The 25054-nt window shown below is 50.0% G+C and overlaps 1 protein-coding gene across 1 annotated transcript; it reads left to right on the forward strand.

Annotated features, from left to right (window-relative positions):
• The first annotated feature begins 2640 nt into the window (after positions 1-2640).
• On the forward strand, positions 2641-24324 carry LOC140681154 (uncharacterized). Its single transcript, XM_072920537.1, has 3 exons — positions 2641-2709; positions 5368-5991; positions 24244-24324. The coding sequence occupies exons 1-3, from the start codon at positions 2641-2643 to the stop codon at positions 24322-24324; spliced, it is 774 nt and encodes a 257-aa protein (XP_072776638.1).
• Positions 24325-25054: the final 730 nt, after the last annotated feature.

Genomic DNA, 25054 nt, shown 5'->3' on the forward strand with positions numbered 1-25054 from the left:
AACAAGAAAGTTGAAATATAAAACATAATATAGAATAAGACAAAATACCTCAATGATAAAATGCATAAAACTTATCAAAATCGATAACTATTCAAGAAAATTCAAAAGAAAGATATTCTAAATAGCATATATAAAATTGAACAAAGCATGATCATTAGAAACATTGTGACAGAAGTTCAGAGTCTGCAAACAGCTGAAACATTTGTTTTCAGTGAAAACCCTTGGCATCCTTTCCCGGGCAAGGCTGGCAAGTTTCACCTCAAAGCTGTATCAGCTGTCACCTTTGCAGAATCAAATTGGTGGGTCAAAATGACCTGCATATCGTTCATTTTTGTGCAGAAACCTCTGAATTTTGCTGGCAAACTCATCTGTCCAAGTTAAAATCAGGGTCTGGCCAGGACCCAAACTTTAAACTGGAGAGATGTCCCCTAACATATTATATAAAGCAAAACTTATACCAACAATACATATATGATACTTAAAACATAACAACCTATTATAACATTTTCTTATAAAATAAACACTTGAAGTTCAAACCGATAAACTGGTCAAATGACACAAAGATTCATTTTTCTTGAAACTCTTTTGAAGGAAAAGGATGCCAATTGAAGAAATCGTAAGATTAACAATGGCAAGAGGTTGTCAGAATGCTTCAGGCACCTCTCTCTGAGATTTTCTGAAAAACATTTGAGAATGATGAAAAATAGAAATGCAATGATTCCACTCACGAGAGATATAAAAACGAATCAGGAAGTTCACCTAGAAAAATGCACAATACAGTTAAAATCCAAAATGAAACTTCAGAATTGGCATGTAACCTGGATAAGATTACATAAACAATAATAAAACATACGAGAATTCACTATGAAAAAACGAAGCACAAATCTTCACCTGATAACATGATGAAATTTCTTAACAATAACATTTATAGAACACTTAAATAGTTAAAAATAAAGGATTTGAAAACAAATGCCTTTTGTATCACTATACAAAGAAATAATAGACTATAAAACTAATTTTTAAACAATGAAATCAATCTCAGAAAACTCAAAATAAATTCCTTTACAACTCTTATATACTGATAAACTTATAATAAAACAGAAAATACTAAAACAAAACCAAGAATCCAATAAATCCAATAACTTCTCCTTAAATCAATGTTCATTATTACTTTGTGAACTGTTTCAGTCAAAACCTTCTCATCCTCAAAGAAAAACAACTAAACTTTGCTGCCAAATAAACTTGACCTTTGAAAAACTTAAAATAATTTTTGAATCAAACAGTACTTAAACTCAATATATAACAATCTTAGTAAACAATCCCTAAATTATATTAACTTTACGAAATCCATATGTATCAAATTAACAATATATAAATCCATTATCAATTAAACCTTTATAAACTTAACTTCTTCAGGGCCCAAACCTAAAATAAACTTAAAGTGATATACTCTAATTAAACAATACTTAACTTAAACGCAAACCAACTATATAAAAATCAATTCTATCATTAATAAAACGTTAAAATACAACCTAACTTAAACCTTAATATAATAAATTACTAACATTTCATGCTATTTAATTCTCTATATCAATTTTCATTATGATATCTCTTTTTCACATTGTGTTCCACAATCATTACTTATCATCACACCGGCTGGGCGTGTCTGCTCGATCAATTCTGTGACCTAACTGAAAAATCTGGGGTTAGTGTTTAGAAACATTGGGGAGATTTAAAAAAGGCCTTGTGTTGACTGGTTTTCAAAAAGCGACTGACTGATGGAATTTCATTTCAGGGTGAAAATTGGGAGTCCCATCCCTCAGCATTGCTGTAGGATATTTGCTGCTTGTAAAAAGTTTTTTGCTGTGGCTGTTGTGATTTTTTTGTTTGCCGCTGCTGCTGAAAGGAAATGGGTGGTGCGTCGCTCGCACCTGCTGTGGAGAAAGGGTTGATCAAAAGAAATCCCTGCCTTGGCTCCGCTCAGCCCCCATCTGCACCGGCATGAGAGCACCGGGAGCATTTCTGGTGCAGTCAAACCCCGCTTCTGCCTGCGTTAGGATGGCTGCGCCCCTCTCTCTTGCTCACCCTCTCTGTCTGTGTCGCCATGGGAACAAGGGAAGGAACCCCCGCACCGACCGCGCCCGCCTGCACCGGCTCCGCGCGGCCGTTCCTCGGGAACACCCCCCCCATTCTCTCTGTCAGGCCTGGCCCACCCCGGTCTCACTCTGGGTCGGCCCGCGCAGTCCCGGAACTGCTGCCGGTCCCAGCGCGATTCGGCGCTCTGCTGCCGTCATCAGCGCGCGCTCGCCGCGTTCCGCGCTGCCGCAGCCCTGCGCCGCGTCCCGCCCGGCCCCGCGCCGCTCGGGTCTCCCCCCGCGGTCACCGCGCAGTCTGCGGACGGCTGGCTGGCGGCCACCGCCGCCCCCGACGCCGTCTGCGCCCGTGCCCGTGCGTTCGAAATGCGAGAGATCTCCGCTCCGACTTCCGGGTTTGCTCTACCGTCTCGCGCATGCGCGCTGCCATCGCCGCGGCGACAGGAGAGTCCATCTCTCCGTCCAGCCGCCGGCCTTGCCAGCGCCGCTGCTGCGAATTGGGAGCTATTCCCCGCGCATCGCTTTTGCGGTTTCACGGACTCTCGCCATGGAACGCATCACCGGGCGCTCCGGGCGTCTGACCGCCCCATCCGCGCTCTCGCCGCCTCCTGCGTCCGCGTGGTTCCCACTGCCCCCCCCCCCCCTTGCCTGCACCGCGGGCTGTTTTGAACTCCCCACCCGCGCAGCTGCGAGAGTTCTCTCCTCTCTCTCACTTTTCTCTCCGCTCTACACTCACGTCTGCACCCTCCCCCCAGGAGCCGCCGGCGCCGCTGCCCCCCCACTGTGGGTTCGGACTCGGACAGTGGCCAGTCCTTTCCCCCACCGAGGGCTGCGTCTGTGCCTGGCTTATCTCTCACTGTCTGGGGATTTTCTGCAGCTGAGGAGCTTAGAAATTGAGATTTGAGGAGTCTTGAGGAATAGTGTGAACCCGGAGACACAGGACATGATGAGACACCATCCCCCCCTGATCCCCTTCGGGAGACAATCCTGTTTCCCCTGGTGAGGAAAATTGCCCCAAGCTGTTGGCTGGGCCATCTTCCTCCTTGTGCTCCCATAGGAGCCTTAGCTGTTTAGTCTAAAATGCCACGTTGTGAAAATGACTGTTATTGTCCTTGCTGAAGGCAAAAGTTTTCATCTCATTTGAGGCTATCTCTACCAGATGGGTAGAAGTCTTGCCCTGTAGGGCTGAAAAAAAAATTTTTGTCTGTCCTTGGGAGCATCCCTTCCCCATGTTCTTAATTTCAACCATTCTCACCAAAAGCTGAGTCACCACGAGGTCAGTCCGGAGATGGCACTGTTCATCGTCCAGCAGGTCACAGGAGAGAAATCCCAGGCGCGCTTCTGGTTTTCCTCCTCCTGGCTGTCCTCCAGACGAGCTGTCTTGGTGAAGGTCAGGTTCTTATCTTGAGCTTTCCGCTCCCTCTCCTCCCGGAATCTGCCGAGAGCATTTGTGCTCTGTTCCTCTTCCTTTCTTTATTTTTTTGTTTTTCTCTGCTGATGAAGGTTGGAGATTGTTTGCTGTTTCTTCTTGTTCTTCTTGCTGATGCCCGCGCAGGGACGCCAATTGTCGGAATCTGTGGGTGTTGGTGATTCCGAGATTGTAGAAAGTCTCTGTCTTTCTGCCCCGTTGCCAAAGAAGAAGCCATAGTTCGTCTGTGCTGTTTTCAAGGTTGTTTATTTTTGCTTATCTATAACATGTTCTGCTGCCCTGCCGCAGGTCTGTCCTGCAGGGCAGTGTGCGGGGCTCTGCCCCTCAGTGGGATGGTACAAACATTATATACCAGAAATTACGTGTGCTATATTTACAATAATGTGCCAATATCTATTATCTACATTGAACAGTGTGTCCCCAGCCTAAACCAATAGAAAAATGCCAACATCACCAAGAACATGGAGGTAAGGAAGAAGAAGGAGGAAGAAAAGGATCAGGCCCACTTTCCTCCATCTTAGAACTCCTGACCCCCCTGTACAAAGTAAAACCCCCCTGTACAGGTGTTAAAACCCCCCTGTACAATACTAAAAAATTTTACCCTCTAATTTGTGACTACTTTTACTATACCATCTAACCCTCTGTGACTGCTTGTTCCACCTTCAAAGTTGGTAATTCATTCCATGGTTCAAACTCAAGATCACAGCTGTTTTCAGCTACTTGCCAGGGTCTAAAATGCTTCTGACCAAGGCCTGGAACCTCTAAAAATGTCTGAGGGACATTTTGAGTTCCGACAGGTAGCTATTCCCATCCCCCCTTCTCTCTCTCTCTCTCTCTCTCTCTCTCTCTCCTTTTTCTTTCTTTTCTGACTCCACTATCGCATTTATTGTTTTTTGGCCCTTAATAAAGGTGCATCTGTTGTGATCAAACTGATAGTCCCCTGCTGTTTGTCTTTTGCACTTTGGGATCGGCTAACGAACCATCACGACACCCCGCTATAAGCGGATCGTGACATTGAATTGGCGTCACGGACAGGATTTCTGTCCAGGCAGAAGGGTGCAGGTTCTGTGTAGTCTGTAACAGGGGAAGGACGTTTCTCTCCAGCCGCACCTAGCCTGCCAGTCCAAAAAACTGAGCATGGTCTAGAAAGCAAGGGGGGAGATTCAAATTTCCCGCAGACTACACATTGCCTAGGCGAAAAAAGCACCCACACTGTCTTCAGAAATTGCAAAAGATCTCTTAGTGCAAAAGGCGGGACACTGTGTTGTTTTATGTTTGAACTGTCTGGGAAGGAAGAGACAACTTGAGGAAACTAAGCAGCGCCTCCCAGGCAGATTTTGTCTCTTCACTCACCCAGGGAAGAGAAGGGTGACACAGCGAAGGCTGTGTGCTTTGTGTAACTTAAGTTTGTACCTCCCTGCCGTGGTTTTGGTCCCTTCACAAAATGAGTAATAATCTTAATGCTAAAGCTAAAGATGAATTTTATGCTCTACTAGCTAAATACAATGCCAAACCTTCTCCAGGAGGAGAAGAATGGGCACAAAGTAACTAGTTTAATTTAGGTAATGTGGTTGATAGAATATGTGTTTTACAACATGATACAAAATTTAAACTGGGCAGAAATAAAACCATCTTATGCTCAGTTTTGGGAGCTTGTCTTACGGCAGCTGTAGAAACTCGCTTTGAGAGAAGAGGTGAGGAAATGCAATAATAGACTCCCTTCAAAACCTAGTTGAAATTTTGCAAAAACAATTAGATGAAGAATAAAAGTAATTTTTTACAAGCTGCCCTTAAAAAGGAACAGATTAAAAATGCAAAGCTCACCAACAAACTAAAAAAACAAAGGAAAAGGAAACTCCTCACATTAACCAAGTTTATCCTCACAAAGAACTTGAGGCAGTAAATAATTGTGGGGAACATTGCTGCTCTCATTTAAGACCCTTAATTAAAACAGAATATAACTATCTCAGTGATGATGATCTTGAACCCCACATCACAACCAAACACATACCATACACTGCCACCGAGTTAGCTGAGCTTAAAAGAAAATATGGACGCCTCCCATACGAATCAAAAACAGAATATGTTTTCCAGGTGTCCTTCACCGGTGGCAATCAAATTAAATTAACTGAACAAGAAGCCAGTGGGTACTGGGGACACGGTGTCTTCTTAACAACAGGAGATAAACGTGACTCGTGGTCCCTGACACAACGTGTGGCTTTTTGGGCTGGGGGAACAAGCCCCTTGGAAAGGGGAGATCCTGTAGCTATAATTAGCACCCCTGACCAACTCCTTGAAAGTGTGTCCAAAGCCACTTGTCTGCAAATGATTCACAGAAAGAAATTAATTCCTGGCTTTGAATCCCCAATGCAATTACCTGTGAAGCCTGAAATAATGACCCCTTTAATTTGTGGGCTTCCAGAAACACTCAAACCTACTGCCATAGCCTTACAGAAAACTACACCAGCTGTATCCCCTGTAGAAAGACCAGACAGATTTCCTAGTAGCCAGAAGAACTCATTGGTTCCCCTTTATGACTTGCTGAGGAAAGGAGTAAAATGGGATTGGACTTCTTCTCAGGAAGAAGCATTGCAATTGCTGATTTTTGAAGTAACAGCTCATCAAGCTCTGGGTCTCGTTCATCCTACAGACCCCTTTCAGGCAGAATGGGGATTTGCTGTCTCAGGATTGTCAGTACACATTTGGCAGCGGGGACCCGAGGGTCCAACAAGGCCTGTTGATTTTTATTCCCGTAGTTTCAGAGATGCTGAGAAAAGGTACACTACCTGGGAAAAGGGATTGTTTGTGGTCAGCCTGGCTCTCATTGAAGTGGAAAGACTTGCACTACAACTACCAATTGTATTGAGAAGCCCTTTCAATGATACTAAGACAGTCACTACTGGGACCCCCCCTCCTGACGGGGTGGCCCAGAGGGCCTCGGTAAGAAAGTGGTATGCTCAGATTGAACATTACTGTAACATCTTTACAATAACAGAAGGAGCTGTGAAAAATTTGGCAATACAAGAAACTGAGAGCTTGGACAGCAGCCAGGACAAACCTGCCTCTGTAATCCAAGTAGCCCCTCCTTTCTGCCCTGAACAATCAGCAAACTCTTGGTTCACTGATGCCTCTGCTAAACGAGAAGGGAAGGTGTGGACATACAGGGCAGCAGCCCCCCACATTTCCTCTGGTGAACTAATTAATGAGGGAGAAAGCAGTTCTCAGGTCAAGGAGCTGAGAGCTGCCTGGAGTGTTTTCCAACAAGAAGCACAGAACGCTTCTCTTGTCTGTCTCTACACTGACTCCTACGCTGTGCATCAGATGATCCTGATAATCCAGCACATTACCCTGGCCAACCTGTTCTGGTGGACATCCCTTACTATAGGGCTAGTACAACTTGTGCTAAAACCCCCTCTGAATAAATGTGCATGGAAAGCCTCTGGTGCTCTAGGGAAAGAACATTGGATAAATACATGCAGGATAATTCCATCATTCTAACCTCTTCTGCCTCTCGCTGGCAGGATTCTGTTGTGTTTACTTTTACAGAAGAACTCCGAGGGACATGAAGACCACCTAATTCATGATAAAACCGGTAATACTTTCCTGCATCCTACCACAACCCCATGGCCAGAAACCAGCTGAGTGGTTGCGGTCTGAAATAATTGTGGTAGCATGCAGAAAAAGTGAAAAGATCTCTTTAAGCACAAAAAGGTTTGTACGCACTGAAGCATACAGGATTGTTGACATAATTTCACATTAACACAAACTGCAGAAGTAGTTTGTCTTTGGTCCAAAAATACTGAAGCGCTTTCTTTTAAGTTTAAAGTATTGATTTAAATACTGGGGAGAACTTGATGTTAATGTTGTGATACCTACCATCCAACCACCAGTTATGCTTACCCCAAAAATTTCTAAAGTTGGGCCATATATAATCAGGAAAACTGGCCAACAACAAATATTGTTCAATCCAGCATGGTCTCTTAAACAAGTTAAATTGCTAATGCAAAGCAATGTCTCTGAAATTCAGCCAGCTTGTTCACCTTTCTTGCAAACTTCTTTCCAGGGGTGGACGACCTGGTTACGACAGTGGAACCCTTCTAAACCACGGATGCCAAGAGACATAACTGGTGTTGTGGGAACAGGATTGGGAATTCTAAATAGTATTAATTCAGAAGTATTATTGAATAAATTGGCTGCTACAACTAAAGATTTGACCCAATTACAACAACCATTGCAATCATCCTTATCAGCCTTGGGAACACATCAGTGGTTGCTAACAAACATATTACCAAATTGGGAAAAAGTAAATATGAATGACCACGAATTGATAATTGATGCACTCAATGCTACACAAAGCAACGTTTCCTTAGCCCTTAGCTTCATCCAGGCACAATTATGGATGCAGTCAGTTGCTGCTTCAATTCTAAGAGAAGGTGAAGAAGGCACGTTTCCTATGGAAATTCGGAAAATAGTTTGGGACAGTGCCACTGACTTTGAAAAAGATTTCCAATCCTGGTAGAATTTGGTGAACTTTACTTATGACCCCACTGCAAACTTAGCCACAGCTTTTGTGTTAACCATACGCAATGCCTCCGTGCATTCAATATTCCCCATTATTGCATTAGGAGTGAATCATGATGGAGCCACTCTCTATCCTTCCGAGCACAGAGAACGGGCCCGACAAATTGATGATAAATGGCAAACTGTTAACTTAGAATCTTGTATTGTCCGTGAACAACAAGGGTTCATCTGTGAAGGCAATGCAATTATAGCTCAAGATATTTGTCTGGACACTGAAAAAAATATCTGTCACTTTGAAATCCATCCTAATGAAACTCCTAAAACATTCCTTGTATATATAGGCAATGGATGTGCATGCTTTAGAACTGCTTGTAACACAGTGTATGTAAAAGACACAGTAGCAGATACTAAAAATCATTCAAATTTTTGTGCTTGCAATTTCACTAAAATTACAGGATGTGATTTTTCTTTTGAAGCTCTAGTTACTTCATATCAACTTTTAGAATCTAATTACACGCTGATTCATAAGCTATTGCCTACCCCCATTGGAATGAATCTTACTCTGGTAAGGCAATTGTTGCTTCACCAGGACTTAATTGAAACCTTAGGAAAAATCAAGGAGAACGGACAGAAAACACTGGTAACTATTCATCATGATGTACAAGAAATACATCAGGTTATAGAAAGGGTGAAAAGTGATGCAGAACATAGGTGGTGGGATACACTTTTTGGGTGGTCACCTACTGCTACAGGTATCCTGAACAAATTGTGTCATCCCATTGTTGTCCTTTTGATTTTAGTTTTGATTGGCTTTGCTTTATCAGCAGTCTTGCTTATTATGAATTGGAGAATGATAAAACAAATAACAAAATTGACAGCTATAATTAATGCACACCACTTGGCTGATGTGCTTTATACTATAGACATCCCCAGGACTATAGAAACAAAGCAATTATAAAATTAGAAGATTGTTTGTTTTAGTCACTTAGAAAACCTGATTTGAATTCTTAAAGATTATTTTATTAGTTTATTATTAAAGAATTGTTTTATTATTATTTAATCAACTCATTGTTTATTGATTAGAAAATTGTTCCAATTAATATTGATTCAATTTATACTAATTATTGTTATTGTTTTACTATTTTCCCAGTTCTTTTTTACCCTCCTTTTTCTTTTCTTTTTCCCTTCTCTGGGATATGCTGCCAACACTAGACGAGTCCTGAAGACTTCACAATGACACTACAGAACCCTGCTGAAGATCTCTTGAGGGCAATCGTCAGTCACGGGGTGGTGTAAGAGGCAATCTGAAGACCCTCACTCATTTGCCTGCCGATTGCCACAAGAAGGAACTCCCTTCCCCCACTGCAGTTCCGGCTTGGAGAAGGCAACAGTGCAGGTGCAGCCACCTTTACCATTACGTTCTGTTCCGAAGGAAGCCTGGCAAGAACTTGGCAAGAAGTTGACAAGGACTTGGCAAAGACCCAGCGTGGACCCAGCACAGAGCGGCCTTCTGCAATTCCTGCTTCACTCTCCACCTTTAAGCCGAATGAACTGTTGGGGTGACTCTGGTGGTCTCTCACTGAAGACCCCTCATCTGCCTCCTTACCACTGTGACAGACGGAGATCAAGAACCCTCTCCCCAAGGACTGGGACTGAGACCCCTACCACAGAGAGTGGTGGGGGGAATGACATGACCTGTTCTTCTCCAGTAACTTCAATGGACTTATTCTTCATTGTGTTTGTTCATCCTGGATGATTTTCTGTAGAGACACCTGTTCCCCCCATAGCAATTTCAATAGACTCACATTGTTCTGCATGTTTCCCCCTTTCCCTCTGTGGACTGTAACTGAATCCCTGGGTTGGGCAGGACTTTGGAGACTCTCCCCAACACAACGAGACGGATCCCCATGGTCCAGACCACTGAGGACCTCGCCTGTGTTGGTAGCTATTCCCATCCCCCCTTCTCTCTGTCTCTCTCCTTTTTATTTCTTTTCTGACCCCACTATCACATTTATTGTATTTTGGCCCTTAATAAAGGTATATATGTTGTGATTAAACTGATAGTCCCTTGCTGTTTGTCTTTTGCATTTGGGATTGGCTAACGAACCATCACGACACCCCGCTATAAGCGGATCGTGACACTGGCGCCTTTGAGCAAGAGCCTCTCAAGGTTCTGCCTCTGGTAAATGCCCATAGCGAGGCAGTTCCCCACTCCTGGTGTGGCGCCGGAGTTCTGAGAGCTAGACTGAGTTCTGGTAGTGACCTCACCAACCTACGGAACGTCCCTTCTTCAGTGCCTGCTCTGGTGCCCTGCCATCTCACACACCAGAGCGTGATTCACATACTGCAGCCCAGAGTTCCGTTTTTGCAACATTGAAATGGGTGTGGTCAGCGGGATTGCTGGGGATAAATCGCTGCAGAACTAAACAAAATGTGTGCACCATCCCAGGCTGGACTTAAATAGGCACAGGAATTTTGGAAAGATGAGGACAAGATAGCAGACAACAATGTAAAAGTCAGATTAAAATAACAGGAGGAAAAGCTAAAGGAGTGATTTGTGCACATTTGGGGGTTTCTTTTTCTTGGGTGCAAAGCAAAATTAGAAGGTCCTAAGTGCCCAAAAGATTGGAAATGTGAAATGTCCTCCATAGCAGAGTGTCGGACCTCTGGATCCTTAAAATAATTTTATTGTGCTGGAACAGTGGCAGTTTGAGCTGGTGCCTCTGGGGGATCCTGAACAAAGAACCTCTTGGCTTTTATACCCTCCCAGCTGAAGTGTGATAGTCTGGGGCCTTCCTGCTGTGTCCAAGTGGCCGGTCACTGGCTGGCACCACAGGTCCCCAGGTCCTCTGCTGAGCCATCCCTCTCCTACTGTCAAGTTTAGTCTGTCACCTGTGGCTTTTCTCTCTGATCCACCACTGCCACGGTGTCTGTCCTGGAAAATGCTTGCCCAGCTCAGCTGGACACCGAGGTCAGCACTGGCCACCTTCCCAATCCTCGGGAGGTAAGGACGGCAGCTTTGGGTTCGGAATTCCTGAACCCCAGGGAGAATTTGATGACGATGAAAAAGGCAAGGAGTCGTCTTTTGCAGGGGTTTGTAATCCAACCTTATTTAGCAGCTCAGAAGAACTACCTCCGTCACAGAATAAACTGCCTGCAAAAGCGTCGAGCAGGCTTTTGCACAGGCTTATAACAGTGGGTGGCAACCAGGGGATAGCCCAACGTGGGCCAATGAGATCAAACAGAGGTGTGGAAATCTGGGTAACATACATAAAGGAACACCAATGGGGAAAGAGGGTAGGAGGAGACCTGTCTGTCCGGCCTATCACTTGACGTTCTGGGTAGAACCTTCCAGATAGAAAGGAAGGGCTGCCGAGTGATGGACAGGTCCAGGGGTGGGGTCCTCAGAAGGGCAACATGTCAGGGGAGGAGGAAAAGGAGGATTGACATAGGGTTGGGAGTAGGCAAGGGAGGGCAGGACCCCTTACAAGGGGGTGCAGAACTAAACCACTGAACAAACCGAACAAACTAAATAACACAATACAACACACCACCAGGACCACAAGAGCTCATCGTCCTGAGGACGTAAAAATGCCTGTTCTTGCTGGAACATTGCTGTTGCGTGACACCCTGCAGGCAGAGCAGGCAGCTGTAGGGATGTTGACTTGTTTCCCTGGTGCCAGCCGTGCAGCATGCATCAGAGCTCCTGGGTGTTGGTGCTCGCTGGGACACGGCCCGGCACCACGGGGAGTTACAAAGCGTCTTCAAGGAATCCCCACACGTTGAACCATATGATTTAGCCTGGGATTTTAAGATGTTTCTCAACTTGAAGAGAGCCTAAACAAGTCTGTAAAAGGCCTAAACAAGTCTCCTATGAATTCTCTCCCTGGCAAGTTCAGTTCCACCCCCGAATGGCCCTCAGCATTCTCAAGGCAGCGGCAGGAGCCGGGTGCTGACCTGGAGCCCCGTTGGGCAGGGAGAGCGCGGCACAGAGCGAGCCCTTGCCACCCGGGATGGCCACAGGCCCAGGAGAGCCGGGGGGCAGCGCCAGAGCCGTGCTCATGGCCCCCCTGGCTCCTCTGGCATCGGTTCCATCCCCACGGGCGCTGAGCGGTGCCGGTCCCGCCGCTCTGCCTGCGGGGCTGTCTGTGCCAGGCCCTGATGGAGGCAGGGCTGCGGCTGTGGCCCCTGGGCTCGGGGTGCTGCCTGCCTGGCACTCAGCATCGTCCGTGCCGTGCCCGTGCAGCGCGACCCGGCGGGGCAGCTCCGCCTCGCCCCCTCACCACAGCCATCCTGGCACGGCGGCTGCCCCTGGGCCGCGGCAGCCCCGAGCCGGACGGGCCCGGCTGGGAACCCGGGAGGGCTCCGTCCCCTGCGTGCCTCAGAAGAGAGTCCAGCCCCACTGCGTGCAGCAGGAGGGACGCAAAGCACTGGCACGCTTAGCAGAGTCCACAGCCGTCTCCACATCTGAAATGAGACCCCAAAACCCCGTCCTGTGCTCAGCAGAGACCCCCAGCCCCCTGCACACATTGGGAAAGATCCCAGTCCTCTGCATGCCTCACATAGGATTCCAAATCTCATGCATAACTTCAAGTGGACCCCAGTGCCCTCCATGTCTCAGAGGGAACCTAAATTATCCCTGTGTGTCTCACAAGGGACCCTAGCCCCTCGTGCACCTTATGGGGTCTCCAAGCCCCCACAGGCCTTATGGGGAAGCCCGGGGCAGCGACGCCAAGTGTTTTGACCTGGAAATCAAGTGTGGTTGCAGCTGGGTTGTTGTGCCTCTGGGGCTGTTTATCAGCCCCATCAGGCCCCAAGGCCACACAGCCCTTCCCTTCCCTTCCCTTCCCTTCCCTTCCCTTCCCTTCCCTTCCCTTCCCTTCCCTTCCCTTCCCTTCCCTTCCCTTCCCTTCCCTTCCCTTCCCTTCCCTTCCCTTCCCTTCCCTTCCCTTCCCTTCCCTTCCCTTCCCTTCCCTTCCCTTCCCTTCCCTTCCCTTCCCTTCCCTTCCCTTCCCTTCCCTTCCCTTCCCTTCCCTTCCCTCCCTCCCTCGCCCAGAGGAGCAGACCCTGTGCAGCACCCTGGATTGGTGATGGCCCATCAATTAGGTCCTACCAACTGTGTGTTAATTGGGGAGGAGCTTTGTTTTGCCTGCTGGCATTGCTGCTCAGGCTGTGTCTTTGCAGATGTTCTTGATGGCTTCTCTCTTTTCCTGGACATGCTACTGGAGGATGTCCAGGCCCAGATGATCCCACTGAAGGAGATGTGCCCTCAGCCCAGGGATGCTCAGCATGGGCTCCCCCAGCCCCTCAGGGCCCCGCCGCTGGTCACAGCAGCCCCTGCCTGGCTCCTGCCTGCCCTCACCGTGGGCATCCATGGCTGCTCCTGGCCATGGAACTCAGCCAGTGCTGGTGCCGGCTGGGCTTTGCTGTTGGAAACACCTGGACATATCTCTGACAACTCTTATTACTTTATTTGAACATAAAATGTGGGCCAAGCCCTGCCCTGGCAGGTGGGGCCTGCCCACCTTCAGTCATGGGAGGGGAACAGGACCAGGGGGCTCAGGGGCAGAGGGTCTCGTTGTGGAGGGGTTTGTTTTGGGAATGGCTCAAGATGGTCCAGAAGCTGCGGCAGGGCAGATGGGGACAGACGTGAAGAGCTGGAAACACGGTGCAAGTTCTCTCTGCCGGAGTTGTTAGGCTCGTCTCCTGGAGATGCACAGCAGCACCTTGGGAGAGAGCAGTGGCTGAGGCCCCAGCTGCCAGTGGCACACAGGGAGCCTCCTGCACAGCAGGGCCCAGAGCTGGCAGGGCTCCCCAGCACGGCTGGAGCGGCTGGCACACCTTGGCCCAGCTGGACAGCTGCCCCTCAAGGCCCCGGCGAGCAGGGGACGGCTCTGGGCAGGCTCCCTGGCCAGGAGCGGGCCCCAGAGCGCCTCTGCCTTTCAGGGGCAATCTCGTCCTTGCTCTTTCTCCTCCCCACCTTGCTGTGCCTCTGCCCTGTGCCCCTGGGGCTGCTCTTGGCCAGGCAGCCTCAGTGGGAGCCAGCACTGGCTGCAGCCCCAGCGGGCCCCGCAGGACAAGCCTCAGCAATGAAGAGGCCAAGGAAAGCACTGGGCACAGCAGAGCCCTCAGCCGAGTTCTTTGGACAGCCATGGACTGGCCACAGCTCCACTGCAGCCTCACTGGGAATCTTCCCTGATTTTTAGCAGCCTTTAAAGGAAGCTGTTTGAGATTGAGATCAGCAAAACACTCACCATTTTCTCTTACAGCAATACCAGATTCCGACAGAGCACATCATCAGGCCAAGTGCTGCACCAGCCACAATGGCCATCAACTTCATCAAACAAGATGTTCCCCGGCAGAAATCTCTTCTCATGCTTTTCCAGATTTTGTCAGCACGTGTTGAGGTGCCAGCTGCATCTTGGGAGCAATGGGGAGCGTGAGCCATTGCTATGCTGCACTGCTGAGCTGGCAGCAGGGTGGATACGGCCAGGACATTCTCGCTCTCTGTTTCCCCCTGAGCTGGGGCCTGCAGGCACCTTGCTGCCTCTTGGCACAGGACTGCTCAGTGCCCAAAGCCCTGAGCCTGCATGCAATAATTCCTCTGTGCTGTGCTGTGCTGCTCCCAGCAATACTTGTCAAAGAGGTGGATAAAGACAAGGAAAATGCCCAGAGTTTTGGAGCTGCTCCAAAACTCCACCCTCCAGCAAACAGGTGCCTCTCTGCATCTCCCCAGAGAGTAGGAAACTGCAGGCATCTCAGGCCCATGGTGCAGCTGGGCCTCCCTGTCAGCTGGTGCCAAATGCCTTCCTGCAGAGGCTGGGGAGAAGCTGCAGCCAGCCCAGGCTGGGAAACAGCCCTGCAGGCCATGAGAGCAGCAGCAATGGGGCAGCGAGGCTGCCATGGATCCCTTCCTGCTGTGCCAGGCACGGCCTGTCCAGATCTGCAGGGACAGCCCCCGGCTGCTGAGTCCCAGGGGAAGGGGGAGGGAAATGCACCCACCATGCTGTCTCTCCAGATCACTCAGGATTTCTTCAAGATGGTTTGATTCCTCCCTGGATTTACTCCTTCCTATATGTTTGTTCTTTCCTCTCAGGGGACCTTAAGAGAAATATTTCCATTTCCCCGGCATGGATACCACAAAACCCGTGCTCAGCCTGTGCAGTCAGCAGGGACACACTACTCACCCCTGCGGTGGAAGCTGGGCTTGCGAGCAACATCCACCAAAGGACCTGAGAAAGTCTTCTCTGCAGCCACACCTGTACCTCAACAGTCACAAGAGCTTCTGTCATCTCTGAAGATCTGCACGGGCAGCACTGAGCCCCAGGAGTGGTGAGGGGATGGCCCAGGGCGAGGGCACACACGTGTGTGGTTCTGTCCTGGCACCTGCAGCGATGCCCCCCTGGCCGAGCTTTGGGCTCTGAGCTGGCAGCTCTCGCAGGGGGAAAGGCCTTGACCTACCCTCACCATCTCCCAGAGGCTCAGTAATGGGTATGGGTTGGGAATCCAGATCCTCTTCATCCTCACGTTCAGCTGCAAAGAAAGGCAGGACAGAACACCTCCGGGGACACTGCTGAAGATTCTCCTTCAGGCTGCAGTGGCAGTGAGTGCCCCTGGGCGATTGGAGCCCTCCAAGGCATTCCCTCAGCTCTGCCTTCCACTCAGGAGCAGGGGCAGGGGGACCACATGCCAGTGCTGGCCCCGCACTGGGATGGAAGGAGCCCCTTGTGGGGCAGCCAGGGGAGAAAGGACTCCCTGGAGCTGCCAGCAGCTCTAAACCCAGCCGCAGACAGGGCCAGGGCTTGACAGCAGCAGCAGGAGCAGCTCAGGCTCCCTGGGGCTGGAAAAGGAGCTGTGAAAGGCTCAGCCCCGGGACACAGCCCTGGGCCCGGCCCTTCCCTCTCTGCTCTTCTCTGGGGCTGCACAGAGCACACGGAAGAACACACTGGCATTGCACATGGGTGGAAGATGGACAGCTAAATGCTCCTTCCTCCCACTGACAGTGATCCTCCTGTGGGATTGCTGTTGGGCACAGGAGTAGGAATTTGGGGGACAGGATTTCTAGAATCCATCAAACTTCAAAGGATCTTAAAGGAAATCACACATAAATATTCCTCTGGACAATGATTTCTCTGTTAGGAAAGGGTTGCTGATAACCTACCTTCACCAGATTTCAAGATCCTTAAACCGTGGTTTATCACTCTTTCCAAACGCTTCAAGTCACGGTCCCAATCTAGAAAGGAGCACAGATGGGAAATGTTCCATGGTGTGCTGGGATCCCCCTTCTATGAGGAAGTGAGCACTGCAAGGGGCTCAGGTAATGCTGTGAGCCCGCCCTGCCAAGCAGCAGAGAGGGCAGCTCAAGGCTCAGCAGGGCTCAGGCCCAGAGGCACAGCAATTACCTCCTGTGACTGTGCCTGGCAGCGCCTCCCTTCCTGCAGCAGAGGCTGCCAATGAGCCACTGCTTCCTCTGGGAAACTCAGCCTTCAGCACAGCCTCTCCTTCCATCTCTGGGGAAAGGAAAAGGGACAGCTGGATCATTTGGGCTGTTCACCAGCAGGAAGGTGGCATCTTCAGGAGGCAAAGCTTGTCTCAGTCATGGATGAGATTCAGGATAAAGACCAGGTTACTGGGGCTGCTGCAGGGCCCACCCTCCTTCAAACATCTGCCCCTCCAGATGTGCTCAGTGACTGGGAAATTGCAGGGGATCTCAGGGTGTGCATGGGCCATGGTGCAGTTGGGGCTCCCTGTCAGCTGGTGCCAAATGCCTTCCTGCAGAGGCTGGGGAGAAGCTGCAGCCAGGCCAGGCTGGGAAACAGCCCTGCAGGCCGTGAGAGCAGCAGCGGGGCAGCGAGGCTGCCATGGATCCCTTCCTGCTGTGCCAGGCAGGGCCTGTCCAGATGTGCAGGGAAAGCCCCCAGCTGCTGAGTCCCAGGGGAAGGGGGAGGGGAATGCACCCACCACGGCGTCTCTCCAGATCTCTCAGCATCTTCTCTATGTGTTTGTATGTCTCTAGAGCCTTACTGTTTCCTGTAGGTTTGTTCCTCCCTCTCAGAGGACCTTAAGAGGAGTATTTGCATTTCAGATGGATGGATCCCACAAAACCATGGCTCAGCCTGTGGTGTCATCGGGGACACACTACTCACCCCTGCGATGGGAGACGGACTTGTGTTCAGCAACCAGGAATGGAGCCTGAAATGTCCTCTCTGCAGACGCACCTGCAACTCAATAGCCACAGAAGCTTCTGCCACCTGGTTCCTGCCAGGTTGTCAGTGATTATTCTTTTAGGAACATTATCAGTATACCTGCACGAGACTTCAGAGGCTGGAAATCTTCATGGAGACAAGCTGCTGGAGAAGCCTCCCTAGCATGCTCATCTAGAAGGGAGCACAGATGAGAACCAGTTCCTTGTGTGCTGGCATACCCCTCTGTCTGTGGGAACTTGGCACTGCAAGGGGCTCGGGGAAGGCCATGGGAGCCAGATGTGAAAGGACAAGGCCAAAGCTGCACAGGGGCCTGGGGAGCTCTGGGCTGTCTCTTGGCCAGTCTCCACACTTTGGTAGGCCCTGTGCCACATCCCTGGGAGGGCAGCTGGAGCAGCCCATGGGCCACGGGACTTCACTCCCTCCCACAGAGGAAACCCTCCTTAAACCCCAGTGGAAAACCATCCCCAGCGCTTCCCCGGAGAGCAGGGAGCGCTGTCCTGGGAAAGGGGAGCCAGGCTGCCGGCTCACCTGCTCCCCGCGCTTGCAATGGAGCAGCCTGGGCAGCCCTGGCAGGCAGGGCCACGGCCAGGAGGAGCAGGAGGAGGAGGCGCAGAGCAAGGGCCATGGTGCCTTGCCCTGTGCCAGTCCCGCCGCTCTTGCTGCCACCACTGTCCTGACACCGCTGTCCCAATGTCAGCACCACTGCTGCCACCGCCGCTGCTGCCGCAGCAGTTGTGCTCAAGGACTGCCTGCTCGGGCGTTGTGGTGCTCTGCAACCACGGAGCTCTGGGACCTCTGTGACCTCAGAGCCTGCTCTGACCTCAGCCTGCTGCGACCCCAGAGCCTGCTGGGACCTCATGGCCTTAGCTGTACCCCAGAGTGTACCCCCTTTCTGTACAAATGGACTGCCCTGAGTGTAAATATTTGGCTTCATCCAAGGGCCATTGCTCAGCAAAACCTTTATTTTGCCTGCTGACATTGCTGGTCAGACTGTGTCCCTGCAGATGCAGTACAAATTTCATTTACTGTTTCCTTCTTAGGTGCTTCGTTCTGTTGTACCCCCATGTTCTCCCCGAGTTTGTTCACCCCTGGCTTTTACCCTCCCTCAAAGCTGACCCCCGTGCCATTCCCCGCCCCTTGATCCAGCTCTTTCCCTGCCTGTCATAGCAACCCAGCCCCTTGGTCCCCGAACCTTCCCTGGCACTTTGCCATCGGGCCAATCCCAGATTGCAACACCTTTTTGGGATGCCCCAATTCCTCAAGGCCCCATTGGCCCGTGTGACCCATCCTCTCCACCCTCCTACCCCAATGGGCTCCAGACACTGGATGTGATCCCCTCACTCCTCCCCTGAGGATTCCCTCTTGGTGAGCTGTTTGTATGCACCCCCTGACTTGTATCTTGCACAGGAGTGCCGTGGGCTCTCTGTTTCTGCTCTCTTCACCTGAAATGAACTCTTTCTTGTGGAACCTCAAGACGGAGAGCTGCCTCCTCTCTCCTCTGCCCGGTCCCTGTGGTGGCTTGTGTCTGGCACCTTAGAGCAAGTGGCTCTAAAGTTTCTGCCTCTGGTAAATGCCCATAGCGAGACAGTTCCCCACTCCTGGTGTGGCGCCGGAGTTCTGAGAGCTAGACTGAGTTCTGGGAGTGACTTCACCAACCTACGGAATGTCCCTTCTTCAGTGCCTGCTCTGGTGCCCTGCCATCTCACACACCCGAGCGTGATTCACATACTGCAGCCCAGAGTTCGGTTTTTGCAACATTGAAATGGGTGTGGTCAGCAGGATTGCTGGGGATAAATCGCTGCAGAACTAAACAAAATGTGTGCACCATGCCAGGCTGGACTTAAATAGGCACAGGAATTTTGGAAAGATGAGGACAAGATAGCAGACAACAATGTAAAAGTCAGATTAAAATAACAGGAGGAAAAGCTAAAGGAGTGATTTGTGCACATTTGGGGGTTTCTTTTTCTTGGGTGCAAATCAAAATTAGAAGGTCCTAAGTGCCCAAAAGATTGGAAATGTGAAATGTCCTCCATAGCAGAGTGTCGGACCTCTGGATCCTTAAAACAATTTTATTGTGCTGGAACAGTGGCAGTTTGAGCTGGTGCCTCTGGGGGACCCTGAACAAAGAACCTCTTGGTTTTTATACCCTCCCAGCTGAAGTGGGACAGTCTGGGGCCTTCCTGCTGTGTCCGAGTGGCCAGTCACTGGCTGGCACCACAGGTCCCCAGGTCCTCTGCTGAGCCATGCCTCTCCTACAGTCAAGTTTAGTCTGTCACCTTTGGCTTTTCTCTCTGATCCACCACTGCCACGGTGTCTGTCCTGGAAAATGCTTGCCCAGCTCAGCTGGACACCGAGGTCAGCACTGCCCACCTTCCCAGTCCTCGGGAGGTAAGGACAGCAGTTTTGGGTTCAGATTTCCTGAGCCCCAGGGAGACCTTGGCAACAATGACAAAGGCAAGGAGTCGTCTCTCACAGGGGTTTGTAATCCAACTTTATTGGGCAGCTCAAAAGAGCTTCCTATCTTGGAGGGTAAACTGCCTGCAAAAGCCTCGAACAGCCTTTTGCACAGACTTATAACAGTGAGTGTAACCAGGGGATGGCCCTACGTGGGCCAATGAGATCAAACAGGGGTGTGGATATCAGGGTGACATACATGAGGGAACACCAATGGGGAAAGAGGGTAGGAGGAGACCTGTCTGTCCGGCCTATCACTCGATGTTCTGGGTAGAACCTTCCAGAAAGAAAGGAAGGGCTGCCGAGTGATGGATGGGTCCAGGGGTGGGGTCCTCAGAAGGGCAACATTTCAGTGGAGGAGGGAAAGGAGGATTGACATAGGGATGGGAGTAGGCAAGGGAGGGCAGGACCATTTTCCAGAGGGTACAGGACTAAACCACTGAACAAACTGAACAAACTCAATAACACAGTACAACATCTCCCCCTTTTTCAAATACAAATAAACGAGTAAGAAAACTCAGTCTTTCAAACGGGGGTAACCTCCATACAGGGGAGAAACTCAGACTCAGGGTAGGTGCCTGCAAACCAAGGCTGGCAGATAGGCCCTGTTTCAGTCCATGATGCATCTTCAGGATCTGGGACTGGTGGAACTTCATCTTCTAGATCAGAAGCTGATGGAGCTGAACCATGGTTGATGCTTGGGATGTCTGTTGCCTTGGCTATCAACTGAGATATCATGTGCCGGATGACACCAAAAACAATTAAAATAAGAATAAAAATAAGTAAGACTAGAAGTTCTGTTTTGACAATTGAGCTCACCCATCCTGAGAATCCCTAGCCAACTAAAATGTTCCCAAGCCAGTCTCCAGTCTCCTTCTTTTAAGATGCAGAGCACGGTGACAAGCCAAACTAGCATTTTAATAGAGCGTGTGGCCATCAGATCTGGGCTGCAACAAAATATAAAGATATGAACAGGGGTATCTTAAATGGAATTGGTCCTGCATCTCCTCCTCCTCCAACAGACATCCTGGACTTGCCGGACAGTGTTTTCTTTGGTGGCTTTGGGGATGTAAGGCCAGACCCATCTAGTACCCATTTTAACCCTGAGGGGGTGGATACCCAGACGTACCCCCTCCCCCAAGTGACCAGGAGATAGGAACATTGTGTCATCCAGGTCTCCGGGTCCTTGACGAGGACTGGGGGTTTTTCTTTCAACTCCAACTGGTGATTGTCTTTAAAGTGCCTAATGATGGGGGGATTCAGGATTTCAAAACCACAATTTAGAAAGTTCAATGTAAACAACGCCTTGGCAAGATGGATTTGAGGGGCTTCCCCCTTCCTTGTCTCTTGCTGGTGAAGTAAAATTCTTTTTAGACTCTGGTGGGTCCTCTCAACCACAGCTTGGCCCATAGGGGATTGGGGGATGCCGGTCTTATGTTCCACTCCCCATTGCTGCAGGAAGCTCTGGAACTCCCTGGATGTGTACACGGGTCTGTTGTCCATCTAAATGACCTTGGGGACTTCCAACGTGGAGAAGGCTTGTATAAGATGTTTTTTTGTGTCAAGTGCCCTCTCCCCTGCTTGGGCTGAGGCATAGACTGTGCCAGAGAAGGTGTCCACAGAAACATGTATATTTTTGAGTCTGCCAAATGAAGGGACTTTGGTGATATCCATCTGCCACACCTCACAACTGTGTAATCCTCGGGGGTTTGCCCCTGCGCTCAGCACCAGCATTTGATGTTGTTGCCATGCGAAACATGTTGCCACAATGGCTTGAGCCTGTTCGGGGGTCAGGTGAAATTGCCGTACAAGGCCGGGTGCATTTTGATGGAACATCTGATGGCTTATGTTTGCCTGCTCGAACACATCAGGGAGTGGGGTCATCTGGTCTGGTGCAGCCAGGGCATCAGCTCGACGATTGCCCTCCATGATGAACCCCGGCAGGTCTGTGTGCAACCTGACATGCATTACATAAAAAGGTTGCTCTCGGTGGGAGACAATATCAACTAATTTGGAGAGCAATTCATAAAGTGCAATGTTAGATACCTCCTGCAGTACTGCATCTTCGGCTTAGGACACTACACCAGCTACATATGCCGAATCAGTAATCAAATTAAATGGTTCGGGGAACTTTTCAAATGCGCTGACAACAGCGGCCAACTCAGCTACATGAGGCAATCATTCTACCTCACCAACATCTGCCTCCCACAGCTGAGTTTGAGGATCTTTCCGAGTCATTACTGACTCGTGGGATGTCCTGGATGCATCTGTAAAAATGGTCAGAGCTTCAAATGGGGTTCTACGCTAAACATTCTTTCACAATAATGAAAATTGGATGTCCAAATTGAAAATTTTGTGGGCCGTCCGATGGAGTGAAATCTGGCCAGCGTAGCTGTCCAATGCAAACTGCAGTGTTTCGTTTGCCTGAAGCAGGTGCTCTGACATTGCTTTTGTCATTTGGCCCGTATTCAATTGTACGGTTATATGAATGATGTAAAAATCGCATCCTGCTAACTCCTGGATCCACATACGTGCTTTGCGGATAAGTTCGACCACCAGTTCTTGTGGCTTTGTCATTCTTTTGGACCAGTGATGGCTGAGGAAAACCCACTCTATGATTAGGAGAGGGTCCCTTTTGCCCTGGTTCTTTCCCTTGATATTTTGGTCCCATTGAAAGATCACCCCATGCAGGTGTGGCAGTTTCCCTAATATGATAAACCTAAAGGGCAGGCCCGGTTGGTAGCGGTGGGCCTGCCTGGCAGTTATCTGTTCCTGAACTTTCTCTAGAAGAGTGCTTACCTCCTGGGTAAGGGTCCAGGTGGAACTAGGCCCCTCTCCCCCTTCCAACAAATTGAAAAAGGGGGCTAGGTCTTTGGTGGTAATACCCAGCCACAGTCCTACCCAGTTTAAGGACCCGCACAGTTGTTGAACATCCACCAAGGTACGGACATTTTTTTTGAAAGCGAATTTCTGAGGCACAATGGTCTTCTTTCCTCCTTCAAGACCCAGGTACTTCCAGGGTGGCATCTGTTGAATCTTTGCCTGGAGCTCGAACCCTGCAGCAATCAACGCACTGGTCGTTAGGTCAAGCACGTGGGTAAGTATATCCTCATTTGAGGCACACACCAGTGTGGGAGTTGTAATTTTTTTTCTTTCCCCCTCCATTCCTTCTCCTCCCAGCCCCCACCACCATGCAGCGCCCTTTTGTGCTGCGACCCTGCCTTCCCCCTCCCCCTCGCCACGCGGTCTGCTCCCTCCACCACCCCCCCCCCCCCCGCCTTTCCCATCCCCGCCCCGTCCCCGGGGTCTCCTGCTTTCTTGGGGAGGTTTCCCCACCCCCGCCTTATCCTCGTTGGCCACGGTTCCGTTTCCACCCCCTCCCCCAGTTTGGGGGATATATCAGATACCCTGCCGGTGCCCCGGTTGTCTCGGGAAGCGCGCACCCACAATAAACACGTGTATGCACCCGAGTCCCGTGTCTGCCATCTGTCTGTCCCTGCGCTGAGACTGAGCCTGCAGAGCCCAGGGGAAAGTGGCGGCCGACTCCCCCCGCTCCTCTCGCGCGTTGGCCGGCACCCACCCAGTCTGGCTTTGCAAGGCAACAAATGGTAGCAGAGGAAGGTTCTTTCCTTCATCTTGTGAAAGAGGGAGAGAGGAAGGCTGCCATCCTGAGAGCTCTGCCCCACACTAAGCGGAGCTGATTCGCCGGGTGGAAAACAAAACTGAAGCTCCAGGACACTCTTCTGTCTGCGCCGCTGTGCTCTCTGCCCCCGCCAGCAGCAGAGCCGCGCCGCAGGGGTGCCAGGCTTCAGGGGTTTGCAGGGGCAGGCTTACCCGAAGACAGAAGAGGGAGGTTTGGCAGTGGCTCGCGGTTGAGCCTGAGCCCCGAGAACGGCGCATCAGGCGACCACACATGCATAGAGACTACTAGAGGCTGACAGCGGGTGAAACCAGGGTTTCAGGGATGTGCCCTGGTTAACAGGAACACCCAGGCTTCTAGAAGAGCCAAACCGCAAAAGAAAACGTCCTCAGTTCAGCGTGATTTTCCATCACCAAGGAGAGAGAGATTTCACCGCCCGAGCCTGGAGGGTAAGTGGGTCTGAGCAGGGTTGGATTCCTGGCGGGTGGCTGGGCTACCTTTTTTTTTCTTTTGAGTTTTAACCACTGTCCACGCCCAGACAGGGGCTGTAGGCTTGCATGTCCCTGGCAGCCAGGAATCTTTTTCTTTTCCGATGAGGACGCAAACTCACTTGGTCTTTTTTGGGGTAACTCATACTGGAAAGCTCCTTCTCTTTCTTGGAAAGCTGCCTTTTCTCCCCTCTCCTCCCTATTCTAGGCTATGGGGGCAGGGGGGGGTCGAAAGGACACCAATGGGACAGAATTGTAAACGGTGACACGTCAGCTATGGGAGAATTGTTAACATGCTAAGAGAGGCCCTTCACATCCACACATTTCGTCGGCTTCCAGCCGCGTTGGGCCCCTCTCCTGTAGATTTCCCTCTCGGCTTCTGCGAAGCCCCCCCTTTCCTTTTTCCCCGCAGATTCCCCAAACCTTCTCCCTTGGGGATGGCAGCGGCCGAGCCGCCCCAAGTGCCCTGCTGGACACTGTTATCCTCCCTTAGGGGTGGCATTGGCCGTGCCTCCCCGGGCGAGATGCAGTGCACCCAGCACCCCCTCCCAAGATGGCACTGGCCACGCTACAGGGACCCCATTTTCCCACCATAACCCTTCTCTTCCACCCACATTTCATTGCCAGCCCCTCCCCTCCCCCAATGGCCCTGCACCATCCTGCAGCGGGCCAGCCCCTGTTGGGGGGGAGGTGAGTTTGGATTAATCCCTCAGTCCTTCTTCTGGCCCCCCCTCTGATGGGAGGGATTGCTGTAATTGAACTGAAAGCCTGCTAGGTAATGCTTGTTTTAAAGTACAGATTTAATAAAGTTACACAGAAAGCAAAAATTAAATATTGATAAATAGTCTTTATAATAACATTTTAAAATATTTTAAAATCTATGATGGGAGAAATTTCTGTGATCTTTTTCCAGTCCCACAGTGACAAAGAATTCTATAAAGCAAATTACAACTGAATATTTTCAGCCTTTAAAAATAAGGTAAGCAAAATAGTAGAAAGAGTTACATGTGAGTTGCAATTCCAAAGCAGATGATTGACTTTAATGCTTAAGGCTAAAGAAGGGGAAATGAGAGAATCTGTGTGTTGAAAAAAAATCCACCCATAATGGAACTGTGCAAATGCATTCTGTTCCTCCCTGAAATGGAAAGTCTCATTTTCAAAATATCATTGAAAGTTGAGGCCATAATTTCAAGTGATTTAATGGCAATCAGCTGTGTTAAATC

The sequence above is a fragment of the Taeniopygia guttata genome, chromosome 32 (genome assembly GCF_048771995.1).
Source record: "Taeniopygia guttata chromosome 32, bTaeGut7.mat, whole genome shotgun sequence".
NCBI lineage: Eukaryota > Metazoa > Chordata > Aves > Passeriformes > Estrildidae > Taeniopygia > Taeniopygia guttata.

Coding starts and splice junctions, on each gene's coding strand:
- LOC140681154 (XM_072920537.1), top strand. CDS start 2,641: ATGGAACGCATCACCGGGCGCTCCGGGCGTCTGACCGCCCCATCCGCG. Junction 2,710..5,367: donor TCTCGCCGCCTCCTGCGTCC/GCGTGGTTCCCA, acceptor AAAAAAACAAAG/GAAAAGGAAACTCCTCACAT. Junction 5,992..24,243: donor TACAGAAAACTACACCAGCT/GTATCCCCTGTA, acceptor TTTTCCCCGCAG/ATTCCCCAAACCTTCTCCCT.